At 40.2% G+C, this 27,924-nt stretch overlaps 3 protein-coding genes and 2 long non-coding RNA genes across 8 annotated transcripts in view; 2 read left to right on the forward strand and 3 right to left on the reverse strand.

Moving 5' to 3' along the window:
• otogl (otogelin-like) overlaps positions 1–12,228 on the reverse strand; it is a 28,857-nt gene extending 16,629 nt beyond the window's left edge. For 2 of the 3 annotated variants that reach the window (XM_006789394.2, XM_087843103.1), the window contains exons 1-30: positions 11,757–12,228; positions 11,563–11,684; positions 11,236–11,278; positions 10,849–10,894; positions 10,507–10,585; positions 10,311–10,403; positions 9,048–9,202; positions 8,395–8,516; positions 7,983–8,188; positions 7,317–7,441; positions 7,045–7,151; positions 6,828–6,934; positions 6,586–6,711; positions 6,399–6,507; positions 6,273–6,319; positions 6,038–6,183; positions 5,814–5,940; positions 5,469–5,646; positions 5,269–5,393; positions 4,811–5,020; positions 4,460–4,628; positions 4,228–4,302; positions 3,947–3,990; positions 3,527–3,692; positions 2,712–2,819; positions 2,395–2,533; positions 1,467–1,601; positions 1,225–1,371; positions 1,018–1,137; positions 696–812 (exon numbers count right to left, since the gene is read on the reverse strand). In XM_006789394.2, coding sequence (XP_006789457.2) covers positions 696–812; positions 1,018–1,137; positions 1,225–1,371; positions 1,467–1,601; positions 2,395–2,533; positions 2,712–2,819; positions 3,527–3,692; positions 3,947–3,990; positions 4,228–4,302; positions 4,460–4,628; positions 4,811–5,020; positions 5,269–5,393; positions 5,469–5,646; positions 5,814–5,940; positions 6,038–6,183; positions 6,273–6,319; positions 6,399–6,507; positions 6,586–6,711; positions 6,828–6,934; positions 7,045–7,151; positions 7,317–7,441; positions 7,983–8,188; positions 8,395–8,516; positions 9,048–9,202; positions 10,311–10,403; positions 10,507–10,585; positions 10,849–10,894; positions 11,236–11,278; positions 11,563–11,635 — 3,444 coding nt within the window. In that variant the 5' untranslated portion in view covers positions 11,636–11,684; positions 11,757–12,228. The remainder of the gene's footprint in view (positions 1–695; positions 813–1,017; positions 1,138–1,224; positions 1,372–1,466; positions 1,602–2,394; positions 2,534–2,711; positions 2,820–3,526; positions 3,693–3,946; positions 3,991–4,227; positions 4,303–4,459; positions 4,629–4,810; positions 5,021–5,268; positions 5,394–5,468; positions 5,647–5,813; positions 5,941–6,037; positions 6,184–6,272; positions 6,320–6,398; positions 6,508–6,585; positions 6,712–6,827; positions 6,935–7,044; positions 7,152–7,316; positions 7,442–7,982; positions 8,189–8,394; positions 8,517–9,047; positions 9,203–10,310; positions 10,404–10,506; positions 10,586–10,848; positions 10,895–11,235; positions 11,279–11,562; positions 11,685–11,756) is intronic. The other variant, XM_035907190.2, reaches the window with a different exon arrangement.
• Positions 11,570–18,192, forward strand: LOC118454076 (uncharacterized). Its single transcript, XR_004843594.2, has 3 exons — positions 11,570–11,812; positions 16,645–17,349; positions 17,766–18,192. It is a non-coding gene; the product is annotated as an uncharacterized LOC118454076 (long non-coding RNA).
• syt1b (synaptotagmin Ib) lies at positions 15,318–20,855 on the reverse strand. Of its 2 annotated transcripts, XM_087843104.1 has the most exons (9): positions 20,687–20,855; positions 19,293–19,457; positions 17,667–17,848; positions 17,206–17,319; positions 16,895–17,062; positions 16,621–16,788; positions 16,300–16,417; positions 15,819–15,952; positions 15,318–15,736 (listed from the first exon to the last, which is right to left on the reverse strand). In XM_087843104.1, the coding sequence occupies exons 1-9, from the start codon at positions 20,853–20,855 to the stop codon at positions 15,530–15,532; spliced, it is 1,425 nt and encodes a 474-aa protein (XP_087699230.1). In that variant the 3' UTR covers positions 15,318–15,529. The 2 variants fall into 2 exon arrangements, with proteins under 2 accessions (XP_087699230.1, XP_035763084.1); XM_035907191.1 differs by lacking the exon at positions 20,687–20,855 and having other exon boundaries at positions 19,293–19,431.
• A 3,566-nt stretch (positions 20,856–24,421) lies between these two features.
• Positions 24,422–26,517, reverse strand: LOC148101974 (uncharacterized). The gene has a single exon (XM_087843105.1). It carries the CDS (start codon positions 26,419–26,421, stop codon positions 24,520–24,522), a length of 1,902 nt encoding a protein of 633 aa, XP_087699231.1. The 5' UTR covers positions 26,422–26,517; the 3' UTR covers positions 24,422–24,519.
• Positions 26,518–26,564: 47 nt separating this feature from the next.
• On the forward strand, positions 26,565–27,477 carry LOC148101975 (uncharacterized). Its single transcript, XR_015719241.1, has 2 exons — positions 26,565–26,899; positions 27,057–27,477. It is a non-coding gene; the product is annotated as an uncharacterized LOC148101975 (long non-coding RNA).
• Positions 27,478–27,924: the final 447 nt, after the last annotated feature.

A 27,924-nucleotide genomic window follows, 5' to 3' on the forward strand; every position in this document is an offset into this window, starting at 1 on the left:
TCTGTTTTAGTGCAAAAGAATACAAACATACTTTAAATAAGTGCTAAAAAAAAGTAGCAGGAATTCAGAAATATCTCAAAGGAATATACTACTAAATGATGTTCCTCTAAAGGTTGCTTCAAGGGAACGTATTTGTCTTCACTGAACAACTATGGCAAACAGAACACGACAAGAACGTGAATCAGATCAGATCAAAGAGGGCACATTAGGTTTAATAAGAAAAATGAATTTATTGCAAAGACTATAAGACAGAGAGAAATTTGTTTGAATACAGAAATGTTCAAAGATCGGCTTTTGCTTTATTATGATAATCTCTACTAAACCTCTTAGTTAATTCTAAATATATGTATTTTCTGAAATGCAGTTTAAGCAATGAAGTGAAATGGACTCTCCACTGGTTGATAGTGATGGCTAAAAAACTGTACATAAAAACATGGCTCCATCTACTGGTCATAAATTGAAATCTAACACTATAATAAACACTAGGTGTGCCCTATTTGAATTTGAGTGGCAAGCTTGTGAATCTCTTTAAAGAGTGTGTTTACTAGGATTAGTTAAGAGTTGTTCCTAAAACCCATTATTAATCCCTATAGCTCCCTTTTTCAAATGATATAACCTTTTCATAGCTGCAGTCTCTCTGTACACAGGTTTCTGTGTTTGTGTGTGTTTATATGTGTCACTTGAATGGCACTTACAACATTGTGACAAGGTGCAAAGACATCGCTGTAGAGGAGAGCACACTCTCTTTTGGCGTACGGCTGTCTCCCTAAGTCCCCTTCACATGGTCGCTCAAGTATATAGTCGCTTTCACACTAAAATACAGAAAACACACACACACGGAAAGCGATCAAGTGTCTGATTACTCTTAAATATCACGGTGTACTCGAGGGAGACGGGCACAGGGAGCAGGGAGGTAGAGAGGTAGTGAGTTCGAGGGTGATGGACAAAGACAGAAAGAGAAAAGAGGGCAAAAGAAGAATCAATGAAGGGGAGTAGAGGAAATGAGCTGACTCATACCTGTCCCAGGGCCCAGCTATCGCCGAATGTCTGTGCATTACTGACTTCCATGTGGCTGGAGGTGGTCATATCATTCGCTGTCACACTGTCAAAATTTCCACATAACCCACTGAGAAGACCCTGGAGCGAAAAAGCAGACAACTTGTCATATTTTTAGATTTTTCTTATAACAACGCTTCGAATTTCAGATGTGCTACTAGTACACGCCTTCCACTGAGGTCCAGCTCTGATGTGCACAGTCGTCTTGCGGTCCCAAAGGATGGTCAGGTCCTGATTTGAGAAGTGGATGACAATGTAGTAGCCGGCTTTCCAGAGCTCAAACTCTGACCCTCGACCAACAACAGTGGAAGGGCTCTAACACAAAATAAACCAGGTAGCGTGACATCAGCAGGATTCACTGGATTTCACTGAAATATTTCAGTTTGTTACTGTGTTTGTATTATCCATACAGGGTTGCCAGAATTGTCAGTGAAGTAGATCTTGGTAAGTCCCACGTGAATGACCAGGATTTTCATGCACACAATGCCGCTCTCATAGCAGTCTTTGTTTTGGGCAACAATGGATACCTCGGTCTCTCCTGCACTCTGATGAGAGGAGAAGGCAAAATATTACTACTGTAAGGGAAGTTGTGTTTTTTTAGCAAACACAACAAAATACTTTTGTTTTTTTGTCTGTTCAAAATGTTCCTCACTAAAGCCACAGCAGTCAGAAAGCAAATATCTAAACACCACGTGCTAGACTCAGATATGGAATCTCATTCTACCTGTTCAGGAAACATCATCATCCTGGACACATGAGACGTGACAAAAAGAGGAAACAACTGTAGACTATTAAAGTACAGTTTTGACCAGCTTCCCCATTCTTTTCAGGTCTGCATGGTGGCAGGCGGCCTGCGGGCTCTGAATGTCTGTTCTGCTAATTCTAATTCTATATCCCTGGGAGCGTAGGAGCACTGGGGTTTGAAGTGAACACTGATCTCTTTGTGTCACTACAGCTTTGCGCAGCGTCTGCTAGCATTACAGTGGTCCCAACCCACCGACACAAACACACACATACATGCCTTAATCGGCTCTAATTAAAACCCAAACTCCAAGATTAGAAACCAGCTTGGATCTTCTTTCCCAGATCCATATCAGTGTTGGCTAAGAATTGTTAAGGATGCTCCTCCTTTGCCCTTAAACACAATCAATCACACAAACTTCTCTGGCACAGGTTAGCACAGTCTCTATCAGACAATCCCCACTGGCATTCCAGTGCCAAAAATGAATCCATAAATTTGTCACTGGAAGCAAATTATATAATTTTACACCTTTATTAGGTTTTTTTTTGTGCTAACTAGAAAGTTGTTATATAAATCCACACAGCCAGCCTACTCACTTTGAGCAAGTAGACCTGACAGTCAGAGTGGTAGTCGTACTCGAGGCCATCAAAGGTGTGGTAGTGCCTGTCGCTGTAAACAGTACACACAGCTGGACACGGAGAGTAGCTGCAGTTAAAATAGCCACGGTGACACACGCTAAAGGGATAGACAGGTGGGTGCATAAGAGAAGAGCAAAAACAAAGCAGAGGTGGGACAAAAGACAAACTTTCTTTTGTAACTGCTTTGAGAATCAGTTGTTTGGAGATGATTGACAACCTTATAAGGAACCTCATTATTACTTTGTAAATAATACAGAGGCAGGAAAGGTGTTTACCATTTGTAGCATGGTGTTTCCACAGTTTCTCCAGGCAGGTACTCAAGTCCAAGCCAGGAACAAGGGCAATTTTCTGGATAATAACATTCCCCCTGGTGCAGCACCAGCCTTCATTGGTAAAACAAAAGTAGGTGGTACAAAGCATGCGAACACTTAAACACTCAAACCCCATATCTGTGTTTGTCTCTGTGTTGCAATTAACACTTTAGCTTTTAGGCCTGGAGATCAAATCTCTTTTTGGAAAAAACGGTGGAGAAAATACATAAACACAAGATTCAACAGTTCAAACACAAACTCAAAACAATCAGTCATCTCCCCACTAATTAAAACAGTCACAATTATTAGAAATATAAACTCTAACAGGAATTAGTGTTCCTAAATTGAAGCTGTATTGAAGGTTTTTTTTTTTTCCAGTATTATGGTGACAGTACTGAAAACCAGTCTTTCCCTGGACATGAGCTTTCAGAGTACTTTGTGCTCTGGTTGCTGAATATCGGCAAAAATCTTGTAAGTGAAATTAAGACACATATATGCTGATGCCTGCAAGATGCTTCTTTTCACACAGTCCACAGTGGTGAGTGCAACCCATGCCAATGGCAAATGGTCCTGGGGTAGGTGAAAGGTGTTTTAACTACGTTAAGGTACCACTTTTTGTGTTTCAATGTAACTATCCTAACACGGGTAAAGCAGGGATTACAATTAGTATTAAAATTAACAAAAAAAAAGTGACTGGTAGGAGGCCACTAAAAACAAATGAACAAATATCTATACATTCTCATGTTATTTTGAAAATAGTCACTAAGTCTTTGTATTACCCAGGAGGGCAGACACAGCCAGGTATGCATGGTGTACTGGGTGGGCATGTCAGATTCAACATCAGGTTGCGGCAGGTTGGTGCACAGGCCACTCCTCCCCTCTGCTCAGTGCAGCTGTGGTACACTTTCCCCTCTGGACACTCCCCGACTTCTATACTATCTGGCTCTATGGTGTTGATGCACGTGCGCGAGCACACACACACACGCACACACACACACACACACACACACACACAAGAAAATCGATGCCCTAGTTGCCATAAACACCAATTGCAACATCAAGTCATGGGAAACAAGCTACAGCTACAGACATAAGGCTCTTGATTTCAGCAAGAGGGACATAGCCTGAAATGCCACTTTGTTACTGGAACGGACGAAAGCAGGAACTGAAGGGAGGAGGGGGGAGTGCAGAGAGGTTACCTTTTTCCTCTGGCACACACTCCATCTTCCCATTTCTGCACAGGCTGATGGTGGAGACAGGAAGGGAGAGAAAAAGGGGCGAGTGTTTGGGAAAGAGAATAATGTTATCAAACACAAGGTCAGTTTAAGTGCTCTACATCTCATTTGACAATCACTCAAGCTTAAACTGCTTCCTCAAATGGATCGGGATGTGTGCAAGTATGCTGCACTGTGTGCAGTTTGAAGAGCAAGAAGAGTGGGTTTTCAATTTTCAGTGCAGCTTATGGTCAGCTGTGACTCACCAGGGCCCAGAGGCACTGAAGGTCACCTCTCCTGGTTGTGACACCCCACCCATGGAATAACAGTGACACTGCGACCTGAGGAGAAAGTCATGAGAATATTTTGATTACATTTATTAATGATGATGCTTTTTGTGTTTAAGTGCTGTGTGTGCCATTGTATGTCCTTTCTGGCCAAATGGCAACTGATACCCATTAGTAAGTAAGGATGATGTATGAGGTGCTTAAGGCTTACAGCTGCACACAACGCTGGCGCACATCATCATAAAAACTGCCGTCTGGACAGCCGCATCCCTCGGCACAATCATCAGGGGTACACGTCTCATTGCTGGACAATGCCCGACAGGACCGGCCACAAGACGACACACACGAGTGGTACAGCATTCCACCAAGACACACCACTCCTGTATATCACACACAGAGAACAGTACAAATTTGTTTTTCTGGGGTAAATTACAGTCTTCTGCAATCCCTTTACAATGCCTACATTTTGGGGCAGTGTACACTTGAATCTCATATCGATAAGAAGAAAAATCACAAAGGCACAAATTAATGTCTAAAAAAAATCCAGTCTATGGAAACTTACCACACTCAGAGACTTGTGATCTGAAATTAATGTTGACTCCATGTTTGGAGCAAAGGTAAGCGTAATGAGCCAGTGCAGTGCACAAACAGCTGCTCCCACAGCGGCAGGCCTGATAGCGGCACTGCTGCTGGTAGATGTTTGGACTGATGTAGCCATGGCACGGAGCAAACACAGTGCCCAAAAGCACCTCACACTGGGATGCGTAGAATACTACAAGACACATAAGCCCACACAAAACTTAACACATCCTCATATTTCCTTTGACAAGATAGATTGCCTGCAGCTAAAACTTGAACAATTCATAATTCAAACCAGAAAGCAGTAATGTTAGAATGCATAGTACAATTTGGGATTCAAACCCCTAAAGTTTTGCCTTAATCCTTTTCTTTCTTCATATTTTTTCATTAAGGCTAAAATGAAAGAATAATAACCAAATCCACAGTAATTGAAACTATTACCGTTGTGCTGATTCATCTCGCATGGGTCTGTAATAGGTAGATTAACTGGAGCAACACAGGCAGATGACACCTTCCAAGCACTGGCATGAAGCTGCGGAGTGCCCTCTATCATACCCGCTGGAGACCTACACCCCACAAAAATATTCTCAGCGAAAGTCACATTTTCAACACTGACGTATGAGTGGGAAGTACATGCTCACAGGAAATCATCTCGTAGATTTCCATTGTAGGTTCCACAGAGTCCCAGCGTCTGTCCGCGCCACTGGCTGTCAAGCTGCACATAGACCCTTCCGCCTCGACCGTCATAATGCAGCCTGAAACCAATCCCAGTCTTCAGCTGTGTGAACACAGAGGTCAGCTTCCGCACCTCGACTGCATCTGTATGTCAGGAAGAAGTTTTAAAATCGGATCAATTGTGTTTTTTTTTTTTAACTATTTCTAGCAATGTGTTTACATGTACCATTTGATATTGTGTGTGTGTGTGTGTGTGTGTGTGTGTGTGTGTGTGTGTGTGTGTGTGTGTGTGTGCATCGTGTGATTCCTACCATCGACATATGGCAGGGCAGGCGCTGGGTTTACACCAATTATCACCTCCCCCTCTCTTGTCAAAGTGATTTGGCGACTTACATCTTCATCCAGCACTACTGTCACTGACTGAATACACACCTGCTGCTGTTGACACACATTTATGTGGAAGGGGCAGTTATATCTGGATTAAAGGAACACTGCAGGCTTGTTAGGTGTGTGCAAAAGTAGTTGTGTGTGCTACCTCTGCACAAGTAGTATATTGTAGTGTGATGGTGAATCTGCTGCTGCTGCGGCTCTTTGCCAGGACATACTGACATGCCCCTGGCTGGAGAAACATCCTTCCGTCAAACGTTGTCACAAACATGTCCCCAACCACTGAACATTCAACTAAGAAGAGACAAAAAGAAGAGTGTTTTTGTTTTTTTAAAATCTGGATGCATTATTTCTTCTTTGGCTGTCTTCGATGGGATTCTCACCTGTGCAGTTATTCTCAGTGCAGTTCCACACACCACCCATGCACACACTGAAAAAACAAAACAGAAACAGTTAGCAACACATTGGCTGTGCTATATTCTCACACAGTAACACTTTTCCACACTCACCAGACACTGCATCCCTGTTGTAGCACCTGTCCTTGTACATATGACGTTCCATGATAAACACATGGACACTGAGAGGCAGCAATGCATGTTCCATTCTGCAGGATGAGACCTGCATGCAAGGATCTGAGATCAGTCAACAATTTCAGAGACATTAAAAAAAAATTGGGGGGGGGTTTTCTTTGAATACCATCAGGACAGTAGCAGCCATCCAGACAATGCAGATTGGTTCCCAGGCACTCTTTCTCAAATGTACAGGTAGGTGGACAGCAGCTGATACAGTCTCTATACACAAAACTTTCCTCACAGCCGTCATCTAAGCATAAACACAAACAACTGGCTTAACAATAAAAGTAGAACACAAGTGTGCACTAAATACATTATAAGTTTTCATGTTTCCGCTGAAATCGTAGAGCAGCAGCCGTTACTTACTGCAAGAAGGGAAGCTGTCTCTCCACTCTCTTACGGGATATCCAACATGGGAGCATGCTCGGGTGTACTCCACCAAGGCTCGACAAAAAGTTTCCTCATCATCAGAGCTGAAAACATGCATCAAATCTTTTCGGGGAACTGCTTTGTATACAAAAAGTTTCAACTCAAAGCAAAAGGTTGAATGTATCTACTCGAAAGTGTGCTTGCTTTTACTTACACACAAAGGTCAGAGACACAACTGGCAACAAAGGGATTGGGATCGATGTTTTCATGACAGGACAAAAAGGGGAAAAAGAGAAGCGCACTGCATTTCTCTATAGCATCCTGCATACAAATAAAGTATGGTATGAATATATGCAACATAATATACCACCAGAAGTAAACAAAAATTAACACTGCTAAAAAAGGTTTTATTATGGTGCACTTTGGTGGGCCTGATTTGTCTTTGCACATGTTATTAAGTGGAAATATTGCTTCTGTGGTTCTTACATCCATGTCTGACTCAGACTGGCAGGGCCCACTAAAGTCAAGATCCACTGAGGGACAGGCTCGTTCATGAGCAAGGTCCACTGCCCAGCTATTAGCAAACAGTGCAGGTTCATCAGTCCGAATACCTAAAGTAAACACATATGTGCAGCTGTATGTGGTATACCCAGCATGACGTAGGTACAGACAAAAGATAAAAATGTATAAAAACACATACACAGAGCAAAGATGGAGTAGATTTTCCATTCAAACATACATTAAATTATTTCTTTAATTCATTAAACACAATAACATGAGACATAAAAAAAGAGGGCTGACTATAAGAGGCACTAAGAGGAAATATGTATGTGTAGAAATGCGCTGCAGTTGGTTCCTTTTTGTCTGTTGTCTTTCCTTGGGCTCATCTCCACATTACTGGTCATCTCTCCTCCCAAACAAGCGGGGCACCGTAGTTCATGTTACTAGGTCATATGAGGAAAGTCCATGCTTCTTCCAGCTATTCAAATCAAAACTACCAGTTCTCCCCTGTCCTTCCACTGTAGACTCCCCAGGTCCCACTGCTACTATAATTGGCCAGAATCAGTGTTGAGTGTATAATAACAATAATTATGATGAGTGGGTGCTGAGAGAAGGGATAAGAGGATGAGTGGCCAGTCAGGCCGGTCTTACCGCGAGCAGTGGTGAGGTCATCACCAGCAACATTGTTGAAGTTTCCACACAGGCCACAAGGGGCGCCTTGGTGCTCCTCGCTCATCTTCAGGTAGACGCCCGAGCCTCCATCCCAGGCCAAAGAGAAGCCGAACACGCTCTTCACGAGCAGGTAATCAGCCAGTCGTTCAATAAAGACACCGCCCACAGTCTGAGGCAAACTTAACCTGACATTATACAGAGACAGAGACATGATGAGAGCATTGGATGACGTCAGGTCTTTGAAAATCTTACTTATAGTCTTCTATCGATTTTACAGTAGGTTTAGATGGGACGGCGAGCAAATGCTTTCTTTCTTTCTTCCTTTTTAGTTTTTATTTTGACACCTCTGCAGTTAACAAACACACACATACATGCACACACTCATATGCACCTGCGACCTCCCTGGTGGACCCGATATCCCGAGATGTGGATCTCCTCCTCGTTTGGGAAGAACAGACTGAGAGCTCTCGGACATAAATACACACTCCCCTCACACACTCTGCTGTTGTGAACCTGACAAACACAAGAAAATGACAGAAGTGGAATAAGAGCCACAGAGGGAAAAGCATACCGATTTATGAACAAGTGCTCATTAAAGCTACAACTCAAATTTTGCAGACTATCATTATCTAATAATACATGGCTGCAAGGATAAAAAAAATAATTAGAATGACTTTGGCACCTTTTTTGAAAAGGTTAATCATAATTAAAAACATTTTTTTGTCCTTACTAAGACAATTTTTTTGTTGAGTTTTTAGAAAACAATGGTACAAAGAAATATGCCACATCGGTGTTGTGCTGACAGCAGATAGTTGTTAATAATATATGCTAAACACAGACACTTTAAGACCTTGCCACATGACTGTTTTATAGCCTTTACAGATCTCCTATTTCCTGTTATTTTATTCAGTGCAAGCAGTCAGATGCCACTGCAGTTTAGTTTATTTAAGAAACTTCCGTATTGCTTTGTTTTAACAGCAAACATGGCGATGTAGCAAGAAGCTAATGTATAGACATAGAGTAAAGACTGATTACTAGCCTTACCCACACTGTGTACTGCGGTGTAGTTGAGTGACAATCCTGGGCCAAAATGTAAGAGCAGGTTCCAGGGAAGTAGAAATATATTCCATCAAATGTTTCATAGTGGTGCTGACCCCATGACCTGCAGATCCCATCTCTATCCTGGCCCTGGTTAGGTACTGAGAGGAAAAATGGGCACTTCAGTCAGACAAGATTCTTGTAATGATAGTGACACAAATGAACTGACCTATCATCGTTATGCCTTTCATCATGTTCTATTTCATTGCACTTATCAGAGGAAAATGAACTCCTGAATTTTCTAAAAGCTCTTTGTTAGAGGAAATCCCCATAGCATGATATGCCAAGATGCTGCCGAGGGCCATTCCCAAAAATCTGAGGAGGTGGGTTGCGCTGACAGCAAACACATCTTCTGATTTTAATACTCTGACATGAATGGCTCATTTTACATATCTTCAATTTCAGACATTAATGCTTAAAAAATATAATTTTCAAATTTTATTCAGTACTTTTTGAAGAATAGCTCAGTTGCCTCAATTATTATAATCTGTTACGGTGGGAAAGCTTGATATTTTTCTTGGGTGAAGCTTTTATTACCTTCATGACAAACCTGCACTCATGACATTCATTCTTTCATATTTTCTTTCTGTAGTGGTGTTTTATTTTTAAAATTCATATTTTTTATCTTGTCAGTGCCATTTCAGGGTTTCTCCTCAAGTCTCAGCTGAGTCACAGGTGGTCTCTAAAGAACTGCATTGCCTTCGACCATTTGTCAACACTAAATTAGTTTTTATTGAAATGAAAAATGTCTTTACAATCCCTGTGACCTCAGATCTCCTGATATGCTGTATAAGGAGCCTGTTCACAATATAGAAACCAGAAACTCCATCACTCAGCCCTTACCCTATTACCTAAGTTCAAGTGACTTTATATCAGCTCCTCTAGGGAGTAAAGTCTTTGTGTGCGTGTGTGTGTATGGGTGGGTGGTTTTAGTAGAGATGGAGGTTGGTGGATTTGTATCAACAAAGGAGAGACAGAGAGAAAGAGATCTGGGAAAATCTGATAATTAATGCTGGAGTGTGTACAGCTAATTAACATTTGTTGAATGATTGTGGAGCACATTCACAAATTCTTGAAGACTGACTACGTTATGTTATTAAAAAAGGATATTGTTACCAAAGATGCTAGCCAGCTGGTTTATTGCATACCAAAAATGTGTGGTTATAAGACAAATCTGAAGGAAGACATGTAGATGGGTGGATTACTCACTGATCTGGCAGCGGTCTCCCAATGCCTGGAACTGGGCACAGTCACACACCCCACCTTCCTGACACCAGCCGCCATTGAGGCAGCCGCAGTATTCTGGGAAAGACAAAATCAAGGGTAATCATTCCAGCCTGCCCAGGTAAAGAGTGTTAAGTTTCCGTGAATGCCTTTGGAATCACTTCACAGGCGGAGTATTTACCTGAAGAGGAATCTCTGGCTGTGTAGTTGTGCAAAATACTGCGTGACAGAGTACCCTCTGACAGCAATGGTCTGTACGTCTTGGAAAAGAGTAAACAACAGACGCTAAGAGTAGTTCCTAAAACAACTCTTAAACTTTAACAACATCGCTGACACTGACGTTTCTGTACCACTGCTCTAACTGGTCCTGTAAGATAACAGTTGCGTCAAGTTGAGTGGGAGAAAGTGTACAAGTTAGTGAGTGTGTCTCATTCTCTACAAAGACAGCTTTGTGCCGGTTAGGGTGTTGTGCGCATGTGGGTGCCCTGACCTCCTCTGGTTCTCTTAGGTGTAGTGTACAAACCTCCTCCCCGAGGAGATCCCGTTTCCTCCGGAGTGCATTAGCTCTTCTGCACACACACACAAACATGCACATTAGTGGGAAGAAGCAGTCAGAGGGGAGACTTAAGTGCACTTTACACCACTTGAATTTAGACTTGAAACCTCTCTGTACTGAACTCTCACACGCACATGTGCAGGCACACACAGACACACACTCTCATACACTGTCTCTGTCATATACACCATACAGGAAGTGTAAATGCATTTATCATGTTCACCCGAGAGCAATATATAGTATAAGAATGACATATGAAAAAAATGACTTTTCCTTTGTATAATCTAATGTATTAATACTGTATTAATATTATTAGTAGACAGCAACAGGTTTAGTATTCTTTCTTTTATTTACCTCTGTGGTCTTCCTTCTGCCACTGAAAGTCGACTCTGAACTCCTAAATGCAAAGTTATAAAATCAGCATTAAGGTTTCTGCCTTACTCATCTCAGTCAAAGGTATCTTATAGGTGTAACATCAAAATACATCTCAAAGTGTACATCGTGTTAAGCAGACAGTTGTAAAATTGTATTACCATCTGTGAGTGCTAATACTGATAAAAGAAAGGAGAGATGAGTCGAAAATAACTTGTAAGACCTCAAGGATTTTGTGGCTTATTTAAGTAAATACTGTCTCATACAATAACATTAACATCTACAGAAGTCTGGATGTGTCTGACTTACCCTCAAGTAACAGCAAGTGGGAGACTGAAAACGACATAAGAAGAAATCGTTTCACTGTCCACTTTAAGTTCATCTCAGAGTCCGAAAGGAAGTCTCGCCGAAACGTTAACGGTGCATCTCAACTGTCCCGAGAGGAAAGAGTTCAGGGTGTTTGTTGAACCGGTACGATGCCTAGTTGTACCTCTAAAACGTACCTGGTGGAGACAGCCCTCCCTGACCAGCTGACGAGTAGCCTACACCTGTTGCGCAGGTAAGCCTGTTGCTTTGCTCTCTATCACTGCATCTTCAACCAGCAGGCTGACGTTGGCTTGACCGCTTGCCTCCGTGTGAGCCTACAAATCTTCCCCTCCATAACAGAGGTTTTCACCTGAATGTACCGTAAAATCACTTGTGGGGTGGGACCCTTGACAGAGACACAAACAGAGAAACAAGCAGGGGGGAAATGAACTAGAGAGCTTCGAATTAAGACTCCAGTTCACAAAAGTTGGTTATATAGACATTATTAGTCAAAACAAACCATAAAAACAACAAACATATATTTAAAAAGAAAACAACAGGAGTAAAAGCCCTTCTGGAAGACAGCCCTGAAGTAAACTTAGTCCATTAGCTAACAGAAAAGTAGGTTAGCTAGCTAAAAAGGAATACGAACACTGATGCTAAGATGTGTGAAAATGATTAAAGCTACTATATGTAAAGGTAGCAAAGCAAAAATAAATAAATAAATCAAATAAAAAAATAATAGTAAAAAAATAATAATAAAATGAATACATAAATACAAAAAATAAAATAAAAAATTATTTTGTTTCTTGCATGTTTAAGATATTTGAACTAATTTCAATTAGACAAATTAGACAAAGATAACCTAATTAAATGCTAAATGCAGTTTTTAAAAATTATAATTTGATTTATTAACAGGCATAAATTGCCCCTTAAACCTAACAACTGGTTGTGCCACCCTTGGCAGCAAGGATTTCAATCAGGTGTTTGCAGTAACTGGCAATTAGTCTTTCTTATCACTTTGAGAAGTGTTGTTCCACTCTTCTTTGAGGAATTGTTTTAATTCAGCCACACCAGAAGATTTACTGGTGTATATTACTGCACTGCTTACTGGACTATTAGCGCAAGAATAACTTTCTCTTGCTACACATAACAAAGAATCTGTGCTTTCACGTTAACTTTATTTCAACCTACACTTAACACAGACAAAGCTATGTTATTGCACAGCACTTGCCACCACACTTCGCCAGTGTCATCTGGTGTCAGCTGTGATATTTTTACTACATTTAGTAAGTATGCATATTTTTGGACTGTGGAAGGAAGCTATAAAGACCCAGATGCAGCCAGAGCAGAACATGTTAACTCCCCAAAAAGTCCCAGCCTGCCTTGCTGTGGGGTGACAGTCATAATCTCTGCGCCATTGTTCCATTCTCAACATGGACCTGTGAATCATTCAAGAAAAAAAAAAATTAAGTCATTAACATGGGGTGGACCATTGTTGTTTGTACACATAGCAGACAACCAAGCAAATAACCTATTTTAAATTGTATCTTTCAGCACTTTGTTGCTTGCTGCCTGTAAAAAAACATATCATGTCACCATTACATAGTTGACTCCATGAAAAATGCCAAAGGTAGGCCTGTACATGATTTTAAGTTCTGATCAAAATGCCTCTACAGCGACATCTGCAGTTTACAGAGTTAGTGTGAGGACAAAAAGGAGGACATCACAAGTCTCAGCACCTCCAGATGGGATCTCTCACAATAATTTAATACACTTCAGCTTTTTTCATGCTGATGCTTGTTGTAGCAGCCCCAAAGGACTGTTAAATGAGGAGAGAAAGGATTTAGAAGGAGGGGATTCAGCAGTGATGGAGCCCTGCTGGGGACAGGATAGAAAGTTTTGCTTTGCTGGCACACTTACAGGTCTCTCTCCACACCACTAGCACTGGCTGTAAAATCACTCATTATAGCTATGAAATCACCAAACATTAGTGTAAATCTCCCACAGGGAACAGAACTGATAACACACTAAATGTTTTATTAATTTCAGGTAACATCCTCAGGGTTTTGCACATGGTAAAACTTAATTATCCAGTTAGTTCTGCATAGACAAGATAAGTCAGGGTCTCCTCAGGCAGCTGAGATGTTGAACTCAGAGTTTTACACTTGAATCTTTTGTTATACAGAGGCAGTCTTATCAAAGCGATCTGAAATTTATTTTTATTATTACTTTTAAAGTCAGATCCCTAAAAACTGAAACCAAAAATAGATTTGTTGTGAGGTTGTCCTGAGCTTTCCCTCCTAAAGCCAGTAACTGCAGTAGCGATTATGGTATCATTATTGTTCACATGCCTGTTTACTATAATGGATGTAACCTCTCTAAACACAGCAAAATGCAGCATGGCAATGAATTCATTATTTGAGAAAAAATATTATTTTTCTGTGGGGATTTAGGCTTTGTAGTATACACAGAGGCCTTTCCCTCCCTGTTTATTAAAGGGCCAGTTTATTAAAATAATTAAAGCCGCATATAATAGGACAGCTATTATCTACACTTATAATAATGCACTCTTGTTGTTCCTCAATGAAAATGAACTTCCTCCATAGTTTTTCATGGAATTCCTATTTGTCTGTCTATGTATACATGAGGACAAAACACTACAGAGCTCACTATGTGCACATTATTACTTTACACTATATCGTGCTGCCATCTGCACTTCACAGATATATTTTTTAATCAAAGAAAAAAAAATGTGTGTACACCTATATCCCCAAAATGAGAAAGGATGGGTCATGGTTTAATGCAATTTTATGCACAATTAGGATTAACAAATACTGTCTCCCATCGGTTAAAATTTAGAAATAAAGACTTGTCATTAACCTCCTAGGACCTGGCGTCCACATATGTGGACATCACATTTTGGGTTATTTAGACCGAAATACTCAATTTCGCTCTACAACGGCCTGATATCCACTCACGAGGACATTATACTCCTACTGTTCTATTGAAATTTTAAACAAATATCATATGTGGCTCTCATTTTTCTTAGAAACAAAAATTAGGTTAAAAAAAAATCTGGTAATTCTTTATTTTTACATTCATCAGGTCCCAATATGCCCAAATATCAAAGAGAAATTAAAAATGCATGCCGAGGAAGAGTTCGGGTCTTAGGAGGTTAAAGAGTGAAGTGGTTTTTTTTGTGTTATTTTGCAGAAATTGCCACTTCGTGGCTTATGCAATTATGAGCTTAAAACCATTTATTTGCTTCAGTTTCTTTTAGCATTCTGCATGGCTATACAAAGTCTGTGTTCATGACTAGTCCCTGTTAGAAATGCCCATGGTTTACTTTTGTGGCAAAACAAGAAAGGCAAATGTGACAAATTCCTATTTTCAAATTCTGTCAAGACAGGATGTTGAGATTTGGGCCTGTTCCCACTCTCCACTTTGGCTAGAGCAAAGGAACAAGTCTGTAAGTGCCGCCTAGAAATTATCTTGGCTTCTCTTTCTTGGCTCCTCAGTCACAGTTCACTATATTAACCTTTAATGATATTATTTTTCTTGTAAATTGTTACAGTGGAATACAATAGAAATTTAACATACCTAAATGAATTTCAAAAGAATGAATCAGGCACTTAATAGCAGTCATACAAGTGCCTATTTTCAGCCCTTTGGCTTGTCTATTGCGCAAGTGTAATTTGCTTGGTGGACATCATAGAACAGATGACACTTACAAGTAAAAAAATGTAATTTGCTTTAATAACACTGTACATAGTGATGCATCTTTGATAAGGCAGAAGCAGGAGGAGGGAATGAAAAGCTTGCAGTCTCTTTTAAAGACTTGGATATTGTCATGGCTAAGGCAAGTTATCATTGAGTAGAATTAGTCAGTTAAGCTGTTTAACATTCTAAAGGAACAAAAATTAGAAGTATTTGAGGTAAATGCTGAGTTTTATATCCCACCAGGCTTTCATTTCTTGTTGGAAATTAGTGCATTGACTTCATCTTCTGGTTGAAGGCTATGCCACTGGGCTATTGGCCGCCGGGGGTTGGCCAGCATGTCTGACCAATGGCGTTGCTCAGTTCCAGTGCTGTTCCCGCCCAGCAACACCTTCCCAATAGCGTCATTCTTGCCAATCTTGTCATAGTCGAGCACAGTCACTGCTACCTGCACCTTCTACAAATGAAAATACAGATGCACAAATATCAGTGCTGATTATTGTATTTGTGTGCTTGTATTTGCAAATAAAAATGTGTACCTCTATCTGTTCACAAGGTACTTCAAAGCTGAAGGATTCATTGTAGTAAGGGTTCAACGTGTTTTTCTTAATTGTTGTTTTCTTTTTCTTGAGTCTTTTCCCATTCTGCATTAAGTGGATCTTCACATAAGGGTCTGGAAATGAGAACAGGGAGTTTTTATGTCACAGAGCAGACCAACGACCTGGCATGGATGCAGTAACTCCATCAACATCAATTGTCCTCTTTTTGAAAGTGGGCACAGTACTAAAAAGGCATTTAGAAGACCAAAACTGAGCCAGCACTACCAAATCTGGAGTTTGAAGAGAGCACCTGGTGAAATCATCAATTACACAGAGAGACATATGTTTAGATGTTTCGATTTTGTATTAATTGGTTTGCACTGAATCATGAAAATTATCAGTACTAAAAAAAAGGTCAAAAAGATTATTGCCAAAGGCTTTAAATCTGAGATGATTTCAAAGTTTTTGCTGCTTAACTCACCTGATAATCCACCCACATCCATTTTCTTCAGATTTTTGGCCTCCAAAATCACCACTGTCAGCTTCCCTGCTGTGGGGACATACCTCAAGGACAAACATATGTCTCCAAGCCGTTCACTCTAATACACACAAGAAGTAGTGAAAAAGAAGAGTATCACATTCGATGAATGTTTAATAAATTTTCATGCATAAATTATTAATTAGTAAAAGAAGCTGGAGTTCCTAAGACTGAAATGCTTTGTGTAGTATTTAAAAAGCTAAACGCATTCATCTTCTGTGATCCTCCCTTCTTCACCCTCCCCCTGTCATAATATTCTCCTACCTCCTCCTTCTCTGCCTTCTGCAGGTCCCTCCACTCTTGCAGAGACTGGCTGAAGTCCACACTGCTCATGGGTATCTTCACAGCTCCAATAGCATCATGTTTTGAGAAACGGTCAAAGTCATACACAGTCATCACAAGGCTCTTCCCGCCCAGCTCAGTGTATGGTACCTGCAGAGCAGAGAACATGATTAAGGGCAGTCATTTTGCACATATATTAACAGAGTTGCTAGTCAGGGGAAATGACCTTTATTTATGTTGGTGTATTACAATTTACCTTAAATGTGAAAGTCTCATTGAAGTTCGGTTCCAAGGTCTTTCTATGAACTTTGGTTTCAAACTTTTTCTTTTTGTCTGGTAGCAGATAGAGTTTAACGTAAGGGTCAGAACTTCCTCCCACGTCCATCGCAGGTAGCTCTGCAGCCTGCAAGATGCCTACCACCAGCTGGAACATGATAACAGGGGAATGTAAGAGGGAGAAAAGAGACTCTGGCTAATTGACAGGGAGAAGAAAAGTATTCAAATGTGACATTTTGAGAGCTGGCAGATGGTGGGCAAAACGCATCATAGTGAATAGCTGGGACTCACCGTATTATCTGTGAAATTGTAGTCTAATGTGAAATGTAGTCTGCCCAGCTTCTCGTCTTCCTTGGGCTCGTTATCTGACAGCTCTGTTTCTTTGTCACATTCATCTTTCAGGGACTGCATGCAGACAGACATGCATCACATCAGGTAATCTGTGCTACAACTTGTGAGGACGTTCCTTCTGTATGTTGTGTACCCTCACACAGCCAGACACAGAAATAGATGATACATGAGCAATGTGTGACACACAGCTTTGATTAAAGTCCAGAACAAGTTATCTCACACCATAGTTCAACTCTTATTACAACATGAAGGAGTACAAAAACATCCATATGTCTGAACACACACTGACAGTTTTAGTAGTCCTGGATGACCCCGATGTCAGGACTGTGATACATTGCAAGGACAATGCGTCTGCAGGCGGGAGCGGGGGGGGACACAGACTGTGTGTTTTTACAGCTTACCTCATTGTAACCTCCATCCATTTCAGTGTCAAAACCTCCCTTACTCTTCTCTTTCCCCTTTTTCTTGTCCTTTTCTTTGCCTTTGTCCCCCTTTTTTAGGAACTTCTTCCATACGCACGCAGCGCAGGACAGCACCATGCACAGGCTCACGATACAAAGGGCAGCGACAGCCCATGATGGCACTGCAAATCCACAAAGCACAGACATTAATCATACATAAATGTTTGACAAAATATTTAGTTCTAGTTGTTTTCTCTTAAAACAGTTTTAAGGCAAAATGAAATAAAACAAATTTCTACATTGTCTGAATTAAGAGTACATAAAGTGAACACTGGGAAATAGTGCAATGAACCCTAATGTTCCTGTATTATTTGTTGAATAGCTGATAATTCAAGTCTTTATGGAATTTTGCATTTATTGTAAATCAACTGTACAGCTCTACAGTGTTATCTATGAGGGCACAATCCATGGACATTTTAGACCATAATTTGGGGTTATGTTAATCCAGATTAAAACATATTGCAAGGTGTTATCATCTGTCATGTCGTGGTATTATCACAGCATAGTTCAAGTGCTTGTTCTGAAGTGTCGTTTCAAGGGACATCACCATCTCCAAGATTACATTTTTGTCATTTGGCATGCAATTTTAAATTTTCCAAAAAATGTGCATGCATATGGCTGTCCAAGCGGTACGCATGTATAACTCAAGTTAGTTTCTTTCATTTAAGGAACATTTCTAAATTGCAAGCTATAATCTTCTCTAAACTAGAGAAAATTGTTCATGCGTTTGTGTCATTGCGCCTGCATTAGTCTAATGCCTTATTTACTGGCTTAGATCAATCATTTCTGTCACGCCTCCAAGCAATACAAAACGCTGCAGCCAGACTCCTAATGCACTCTGGCAAGTGAGCTCACATCACCCTTGTTTTATCCTCTTTACATTGGCTCCCAGTTCATTTTAGAATTTGTTTTAAAATTCTCACACTTCCCTACAGAGCACTAAATGGAAAAGCTCCAGACTACATATCTCAAAATCTATTATTTGTCTCTCATACAAGACTGAAGAATAGGGGGGGCAGAGTCTTTCAGTCTGTGGCACCAAGGCTCTGGAACAGTTTATCTCGGTGAAATCTTTTTTTTTTAAAAAGAATACTGTTAAATTGGGCGTTCAGCTGACATTCTTCTTCTTTTTAAGTTTTTATTCTGTTTTAATGTTGTTCTCTATTGGTATTAATTGTCTCTTAATTGTTGTAGCATAATGCAACATATATCTGTAAACAGTGCTATATAAATACATTTTACTTACTTACTTAGTCTGAAGTACAACAACAAAAATATAAAAAGAATGATTTCCAACTATGATTGTCACACAAACTTGTAATGCACTACTACCAGGGAGGTTATTTTAAAATTAAATCTATATAATTAAAAAAAATGTTTATATGTAATATGTGGGAGATGTTCAAATTTCTTAATAGTGCACAAGTTTCTTAATTTCTTCATATACTTATATAGAAAAAAATGTAACTTGCTCACATTCATAATTTTTATAATTTTTTCCCCTAATTTTCCTGGTTACAAATGTTAATTCATACATTTTATCATTAAGTCATTTGTCGAACTCACTGTGGATGCTGTGAAGTTCACTCATGAACTTATTAAGACTGTGGCCTCCAGATTGTTTTTGGTCTGGTGTGGTAGTTGCATTTGGCAGATGGGTAGGGGTAGCTGAGGTGCTTGGTTCAACTCGGCCGTTCCCAGTCATTATTATTAGAAGAGTGACGACAGAAACTGGTGAGATGAAGAAAAAAGATTGCTCAGCCCTAAAAACATCACAGCACACGCAATAAAGAGAACATTATACTTCCATAAAATAGAAGACTGTTGCAAACTTTCCGTAGAACCATCCAAACAAACAATATCAACACGGATACACACAAAGGAGAGTTTCCATATTTGTTATTGATCAGATAGCAGTAATGTGCTTATAGATGCTGTACCATCAGTGAGAAATGACTTCTCTTGTTTCTGCTGGCCTGGCAAAAACACTTGAAAACAGGATGTGAAAGCTGCTCTCTCTCTCTCTCTTTCTGCCAAACTGCTGACATGGAGGTGTTTGGTGAGGTGGGAGGTTGAAGCGTCATGCGTGGACCTCTGCTGTTCCACAATGAGCTGCCAAAGGTGAAAATCATGTGCCAAGGTGATGTTTAACAAAGGCAAACAAACTAAGTGAGGGGAAGTTAATTTGCCAAAAGTTGGCTCCCAAATGCAAAACTGTTTTGGTATGTTATATTCTATTCTGCAGACATCGCGAGTATCTGAGGCTGAATCAGCAGATGGGATCACACACCCAAGCAGATACTGATCTCATTTTATGTCTGCATTTTCAGGATCATACACCAATTTTGTCTGAAAAGATACACCACTGTTACAAAGAGTTGCAGGAGCAAGCAGAATTAAAGGGATACCCAAAGGAATCAGGAGTTCTTCCAAACACTATATCTACAATATTACAGAGCTCTGACACTGGTGATATTATAGTGTATTTTAAACAGCATTGCTCAAAATACATGATAAAATGTTCAGCTGTGCATGTCCTATGACAGATTCTACAACATTTAGAAAAAAGAGCTAATTTGATGCAAGACACTTAATCAACGTGTATGACTCTATTCCAAAACAGAAGGTAATATGTAATATGTAACAATATGTATAAAAGGTGTCAAATTCACCTAAATGTTTAGACAATATACAGCTTAGCATATTTATCAACCTCCAAAGGTTTGTTCCTTCAGAGGAAGTTCCCTTTACTAGTTATGATTTTACATATTATCAAATGACCAAGACTATATCCAGTAAACAATATGGATAATAATAACCTTCTTAATCTCATAAATATTTACCACTGTGTATTCATGAGTTTTCACATAGTTAATATTTAGGTTCACCACAGTTAGGACAGAAAAAGACATTTCAACTGATGAAACAACATTTAAAATTAATAGGAAATAGAGACATACCCGTATTAAAGCGTCCCAGCAGCAATATTCGGACTTGCGGGCAATTCTTTTCCTTACACAAAAATGCAGGAGGAAGATAAAAGATGACAGAACACGAGACGCAGATGAGAACAGTGAGGTAAGGACCACCACGCTGGCCGTTGTCCTTTTGTTTTTGTGTCTTAGACATAAAGAAGAACAGTGCAGGTGTGCGAGAGCTGGATCAGGAGCGAGCGCGAGAGAAAGGGTGGGGTGGGTATAGGTGAAATGGCAGCTCAGTCATCTTGTGTTGCTTCCCTCTCTGTGTGTGTGTGTGTGTGTGTGTGTGTGTGTGTGTGTGTATTCTGGTGAATTTGTTCTGTGCATTCAGGTCTCATGGGAGCACTGGTCCTGATTTCTGCCACCCCACCTCTTGTGACCTCTGTCCCATCCCCGCAGGTCACCCTCACCAGGCCACTGATGTATATTCATTAGTGTAGTGACATGGCATTTTAACAGCTCGTTAGCATACTGAGACTTCAGCAATAGAGGACATTTACATTCAGCGTGGACGGCTCGGTATGCGTGTGCGTGTTTGCGTGCATGCGCGCATCTGTACATCTGGCAGTAGCTGCAGAACTGTCTCATACTATCTATGTATGGATGATGTTGCCTGATTTAGAAACTTAGGATGTGGTTTCTGCAGCAACACTGAGATCAGGTTCCTGCCCCGCCTCATTCACCTTGAGGACCTAGAGATACTGTACAGAAGGAGGGATGAGACAAAGGGAAAAGAGAGGGTTTGGGGGATGGGCTGGGAAACATGGAGATCAATGTAAGTTGCTGTTTGTGACAAGTAGAAAATAGTAGCACTGTATTTTATTTGGTCACGACAAACTGTTTTGAATGTTTTTAGTGAATTTATTATAGAGAAGGCCTGCAGGCCAGAGATGTGTTGCTAATCCTGCGTTCACCTGTGAGAAATCACAATTATTGGCCTTATTTTAGTAAATAAGCTTAATTTTAGGACAAGAAGCTGTATAAACAACTTTCACCAGAGACTCGTGACAACAAAATACAAATATCCAACATTTATCATATATAGATTTTATGAGTTTGACCTTTGACCTTTTTCAGGTTGAAAACAATATATGTTAAGAGTATAATCATTATTTACTCAGAAATCATTAATTAATCAGTAAATGTATGATCATAACTCATTTATATTAAAAAACTCCCAATGAAACAGTATGTAACACTGAAGAGTGTAATGTTATCTCAAGTCGAACTACACGTCATGAAGGTTGGCACCATGTGACACTTCATTACATTTCTCATTTAATGTTTCATGTACTCTATTTTGGAAGTCCTGCATTTATCTAACAACATATAGGGTGGTCTGAGCCCAAGTAATCAATATAGTAAGATTTGTGTTTGGATACCATGTCTGGCACAGCATCAAAGGTTTTATAGTGCAAGACAGATGGTACCTGTGCCCTAAAGTCTTTCAGGTCAGAGTGACCTGCTAATGGTGGTGAACAAAGGAACTGGAATTTACTGACTTTTCAGAGTTAACCACCTGCAAGAGATGAGATCAAGAATGGAAATTTAGAGAGGATGTGTGTAGTAGACCACTACCTATAAAAGTAGGGGCCCCAGAAGGTCCTGTGGGCTTGCCTTTGGTTGAGCTTAACCTCAGCATGGGGCACTTTTTGTCCATTTTTCATCTATGCTCCAATTAGTATGCTCTTGACACGTCTGGTGAGGGACAGAAAAACTGACAAACGAACCAAAACTGGGGAAAAGCTAAGGAAAACAAATAACCTGTGGATGGAAACATGGGCAAGAAATGAGGAACCAGCAGACATGGGGAAACAGGCAGAAGAAATACAGAGACACACAAGGAACGACACGCAGACAGACCAGCAAGGAGCAGAAGGAAGCACACACTAAATATACACACAAGGTAAAGAGTAGACAACAGGAGGGAGACACAGCTGAACCTATTAGACATGACGAAGCAGGGAGGAAGCAAAGCAGAATACGCTGACAAAGGACAAGGACTATCAAAATAAAACACGAAGCTTGACAGAGGAAATTAAAAAAAAAAACTAGAGGTAGGACTCAGGGAACACGTAGTGACAGAGGACACCAACTCTAGACGTATAAGCTAAAACGCAGTGACTGGGGAGACATAGGCAACAGAGACTTAACACAGGCAAAGTTAAATACCAAGGGAAGAAGAAGTAAGATCACTAAGACTTAAGAAATAAAGATAACCAAACCCAGGAATACAATATTCAAACATATTAACACAGGACCTGAAACACAACCGTGGCAGCTTTCCTCCTAAACCACAGCCTTCCCTTACTGTCTTAAATAATCTATTCCTGTAATTCCTGTCATGAAGCTTTGTCTCCATGTTTTTTGCATGTTGTGGCTTAGAAAATACTCGAGTTTATTCTAATGTACTAATATAATTCTATTATTATGATATAGCAAGTTTCAGTTAGCTTTGCACAAAAATAGCGGGTAGAAATGTCATTGAAATATCTAATTTTACTGTCTTTACTATTTTGAGTATATTGCAGAGCCTGTACTTTTCACCTTTACATAAGTAAACAAGTTGAATCAGTACTTCAGAGTTTACTGGAGTATTTTTAATACTAGTATTTGTAATCTGCTGCTCAGATAAATAAAAAAACTAAAATTGACTTTCCTTTTTTACCTGACCTGTATTCTCTTTTCCACTAAATATTTCTTATTACTTGTTGTAGTGTGTACTAGAAATAAAGGCTGGGTGATGTGAGGAAAATCTATTATCACAATATTTTTTTGGCTATATCATGTCTGATCTCTCTTGTTCTCTTCTTCATCTCTAGGTTGGTGCTCCCTGCTCCGACTTTCTCCTCCTCTTTCTCACACGCTGCTGAATTTATCCTTGTGTGTCAGAGGTGGAAAGCCATAAGAATGAACAATAAATAGAACTGAAACTTTTTGGGTTGTTATTTAATTATTGAATTCTGTGAAGTGGAGGCCTAAAAAGAGCTCAGGTTATTTAATTAAGTGGTACTAGCAAACATAGGGAACATACATACATCTGCAGCCATGCAGCTGCACTGCTTTTTTAAGGTTGAGTGAGGATGGGAAGAACAGACAAAGAAACCACATGCTTAAAAATAAACAATAAATTGATCTCCCCAAAGGGATTAATAAAGTTCTATTATATACTCTATGTTAGAGACCTTTTTTAATTCAGATAAGTCAGCAGGCCTGAGCTAAGGAAACAAAGTACACTAATGTAGTTATAACGTAATGAGTTGTTATAGATATATACGTAATTATACATTGTATTGAGCAGGCTACTGCCCACGCTAAACTGTGACTATCACCAGGCAATCTGGGGGTGTTTCCTAAATCACTAGCAGGCGCGAAACACACTGACAGAGTGAACAGGATGTATGCAGGTAAACTCCAGATTGACACGAGCTGATCGGTGGAGTCATGGGGAAAATATTGGCTTGTGATCTACGTTACAGAAAGACAAGGTACAATACCAGATGGAAGGCATTTTATTTACACACTAAACTAATCTGATATCCCATTTTCAGCAAATGAAATGAAACACAAAATGTATTTTTATTTCATTTTATATTTTTTATTTTGTTATTTATTTATTTATTTTGGTGTGGCACTGTTTCTTAACTTAAAATGTCCTGTTGTAATTGGACAAGTGGTAAACCACTCTGGTTTTAAAACTAAGTTTAGATGAGATCGACCAATTTAAATTGATATTTTAAGCTATTTTAAAACAAGCACGTGTGCTTGTCTTGAAATAGCACACATTTTTCTCATTTGCACTCATTTGCACTCATTTAGTGTGCAAATGAGAAAATCCTAGAGATGACACTTCGTCTCTTCAGCTTGGCATGTTTTTTGAAAGTGTTGACAATTATTTCGTCAACCGTTGGGCTGCTTAACCTCATGAACTGTCCTGGAAAAGGCCACCTTTTACAGAGATCATTGTATACTATCAAGCTGAGTTCTTCAATGTTCTCTAGGGAGATTTTATATTTTTTGGACAAAATTTTGTTCCAGATCTTTTGGCTAAGCCTCTGTACAATGAAGTCAGTTGTTCCTGAATGCCATGTCCTCGTCTTATTTAGTTCGGCCATACTGTGTATTACCAGATCTCTAGTGAATTTTACCACAAGTTCCCAGTACTCGTCCTGGTTTTTAGATACACTGAGTACTCTTTTTGGTAACCCCAGCAGGAGTTTGGTGAAGATTGGAACAGTAATGTTATCAAGCTGCTCCCTCAGACTAAAAATCAAATATTTTTTCTTGCATTTGTGTGTTTTGCAAAGATCCTTTAAAATGGCCTTATGGATATTCTTTAGGCTTTTTGGAGATAGATCCAAATGTTTGTCATTAATTTCTGGCCACATTTTCTCAAGCAGGCGATCACCAATGCAGTCAGGAGTGAGGCGCTCTGTGAAGAGCTTGTGTTTAGAGGCGACGTTGTCTATGGCCTCTGAAACCACCATCTGAATAACTTTGTTGACACACAACTTTTCCTCGCTCAGAGAATCAGATAGTGGACTGATCTGACAAGAAGACTCACTGTCACTGAGGAATCCCTGAAATCTGGGGGTTGCCTCATCTTTCAGTCCTCGACTTTCTGTTTCATCTCTGTAGCTTGAGTTGTCTACAGATATGCAGCCTACAACGGGTTGAGCCTCCAATCCCTGGTCTTCTACAGAGCTTTCACTTAGAGAATCAGACAGCGGACTGATACTAGAAAAAGTTAAAGACTCAGTGTCACTGTCCAGCTCAGGTACTACTAGCTTCACATGCTTTTCCAGGGGACAAGATTTTGTTTTGTCAAAGTCTTTTGTATCAGCTGTGAAGTTTTTCTTCATACAGCTCTTTTTTGGCTTTGCTGTGTCTGTTGTTTCGAGTTGCGTGTTTGAATTACCCACAGATATGCAGCCTACAACGGGTTGAGCCTCCAATCCCTGGTCTTCTACAGAGCTTTCACCTAGAGAATCAGACAGCGGATTGATACTAGAAAAAGTTAAAGACTCAGTGTCACTGTCCAGCTCAGGTACTACTAGCTTCACATGCTTTTCCAGGGGACAAGATTTTGTTTTGTCAAAGTCTTTTGTATCAGCTGTGAAGTTTTTCTTCATACAGCTCTTTTTTGGCTTTGCTGTGTCTGTTGTTTCGAGTTGTGTGTTTGAATTACCCACAGATATGCAGTCTAGGGCTGCTTCAGCCTCCAATCCTGGAGTTTCTAAGTTTTCATTATCACCGAGGTCATCTACAGAGCTTTCATTCAGGATGCTGTCCTTTGCTCCTGTATCCTCTGTTTTCTCGGGGCAGTCTGCGCCCATGGACTGAAGACAGACCTCAGAGGTCTGCATGGAGGTTGGATCTCCATTCTCTGTGGGTTCCCTAGTTGATCTCACTAACATTTTACAAAACTTAAGCATGTCTGTTAACAAAGTGGAAAGCAGATGAAAGTCACAGTACTCTGGTTTGAACGGTACCAGAGATTGCCACTGTGGTACAATTGTACCAAAAAAGTGGTTGATGAGTAACTCCCAAGTTTCCACTGAGGTGTAAGTGAGTGGAGTATTCATGTTAAAGTCTGTACTATTTAAACTCTGAATTGGAGAAGTGGGATTCATTTGATGTGTAGTTGGAGTTGTGCTAGACATGTGTGCTCTTTGTAAACTAAATGCGCTTAAATTACACTCGCTGCTCTGATGCATAAATGCTTTGTGAACTGAGCTTTACTGGAATTGTGGAGGGATATTTAATGCCTCGCATGTCAGAAGCCACGCCCACCCCGAAGAACGCTTTGATAGATCAAAGCAGACAGCTAGTGTGACGTCAAACGCAGTAGAGCTGTGGAGCGTGATGTCACGGGGGTGGGCGTGGAAAGGATTTTGGCCTGATCCGCCATGTTCGGGGTCTAAGCGCAAGCGACGAAGGAGCGAAGGCACACACAACAGCCACGGTTTGTTCTTGCTGTGTGGTCCGCTGCAATGTTCGATCGCACGACCGGCAAGAGAATAAGCTTGAAAATGGTTTATCTTTTCATTCTTTCCCAACCTGGAAGCAACATGAAGCAGCTCGTGTATCGATGTTAGCAAACGAAGGCGTCTAGCCTGAATAGCAGCTGTGAGACGAGCTCCAGTTCTCTTCCATCTCCAAATATCTGTTGGTGCTCCAGACATTTTCATTCCGGTAAGTTCTAAATATGTTCATATCACTCTTTATAGCCTATTAGTTTTATTTTCGATGCACTCTGAGCTCATAGCAAATTAGAACAAACATCCTACTGAGTGATTTTGCAGAACTACCTTCTATTTATAGAGATGCTAATTATTTGGCATCATTGCAGCAAACCAGCCTATGAAATGGATGAAACATCATGACTGAGTTCCAGCGCTACACAAGGAACCTGCTTCAAACATACCACCATGCCAATCAGATTACTTCTTCCATGTGAGGGTGAAGAGGTGACCCTTCCGGATAAGATGGTGAAGGTTTGCTGCATTTGGTGAACAGTGTGATAATAAAACCAGGGGAAAATGAAACCTGCTCCTGTTAAACATTCCTAAGTCTTTTGCTGTATAAATAGCGGTATTTTTTCAAAAGATAGAGTAATTAAGGTAATATTAGTAGTGGGTGATATCATGTAAACACTGTCATGATTTTATGTAAACATTTTGTCACTTGTAAACTATAAATGATATGGATTCTACACTGTAACGGATGTGATGTTGTATAAAGTGGTTTTAATTAAAAAAAAAAAAGGCAAACATTAGTTTGTTTCTTTATTCAATTTTTGAACAGTGGGACTCAGTCATTACATATAAAGTAAATGCAAATTATTTACACAGCAGTGCACTACAGGCATAAATCTAGACCCCTAGATAAAACATTATGGCATTATAGCAGTGACAACTCCTCCACAGTAGCAGGTGTGATTTTTCTTTTTTGAGGACGGCTCCTTTTGCCTTTCAATATAGATGGTCTGTTTATGTTTTGATCAAGAGCCTTTTTTGGGCAGCTGAAGAGGAGAAGTCTATCTTATGGCCAACCTCTGGCTGTATCTTGGTCACATTACCCAGCAAAACCCAGCATGCAGGTTCATCTGTAACAGTCCTTGTGCCACGGATCCGCACTGTTGCTTCTACATTAAACAGAAGAGCAGTGACATGGCTGCAGGTCTCCACGACTCCGGCCTTACAGGTGCAGTGGGCGGC

This window comes from Neolamprologus brichardi, chromosome 7 (genome assembly GCF_056152115.1).
Source record: "Neolamprologus brichardi isolate AB-2024 chromosome 7, ASM5615211v1, whole genome shotgun sequence".
Lineage (NCBI taxonomy): Eukaryota > Metazoa > Chordata > Actinopteri > Cichliformes > Cichlidae > Neolamprologus > Neolamprologus brichardi.

Bases quoted from the DNA above. Each gene is read 5' to 3' on its own strand.
- syt1b (XM_087843104.1), bottom strand. From the start codon at position 20,855: ATGTCTAAGACACAAAAACAAAAGGACAACGGCCAGCGTGGTGGTCCT. The intron at 17,063-17,205 runs GTGAGTCCCAGC...ATCATGTTCCAG, and splicing joins ACAATTTCACAGATAATACG to CTGGTGGTAGGCATCTTGCA. The intron at 16,418-16,620 runs GTAGGAGAATAT...TGTGTGTATTAG, and splicing joins AGAAGGCAGAGAAGGAGGAG to AGTGAACGGCTTGGAGACAT.
- LOC148101974 (XM_087843105.1), bottom strand. From the start codon at position 26,421: ATGCATCAGAGCAGCGAGTGTAATTTAAGCGCATTTAGTTTACAAAGA.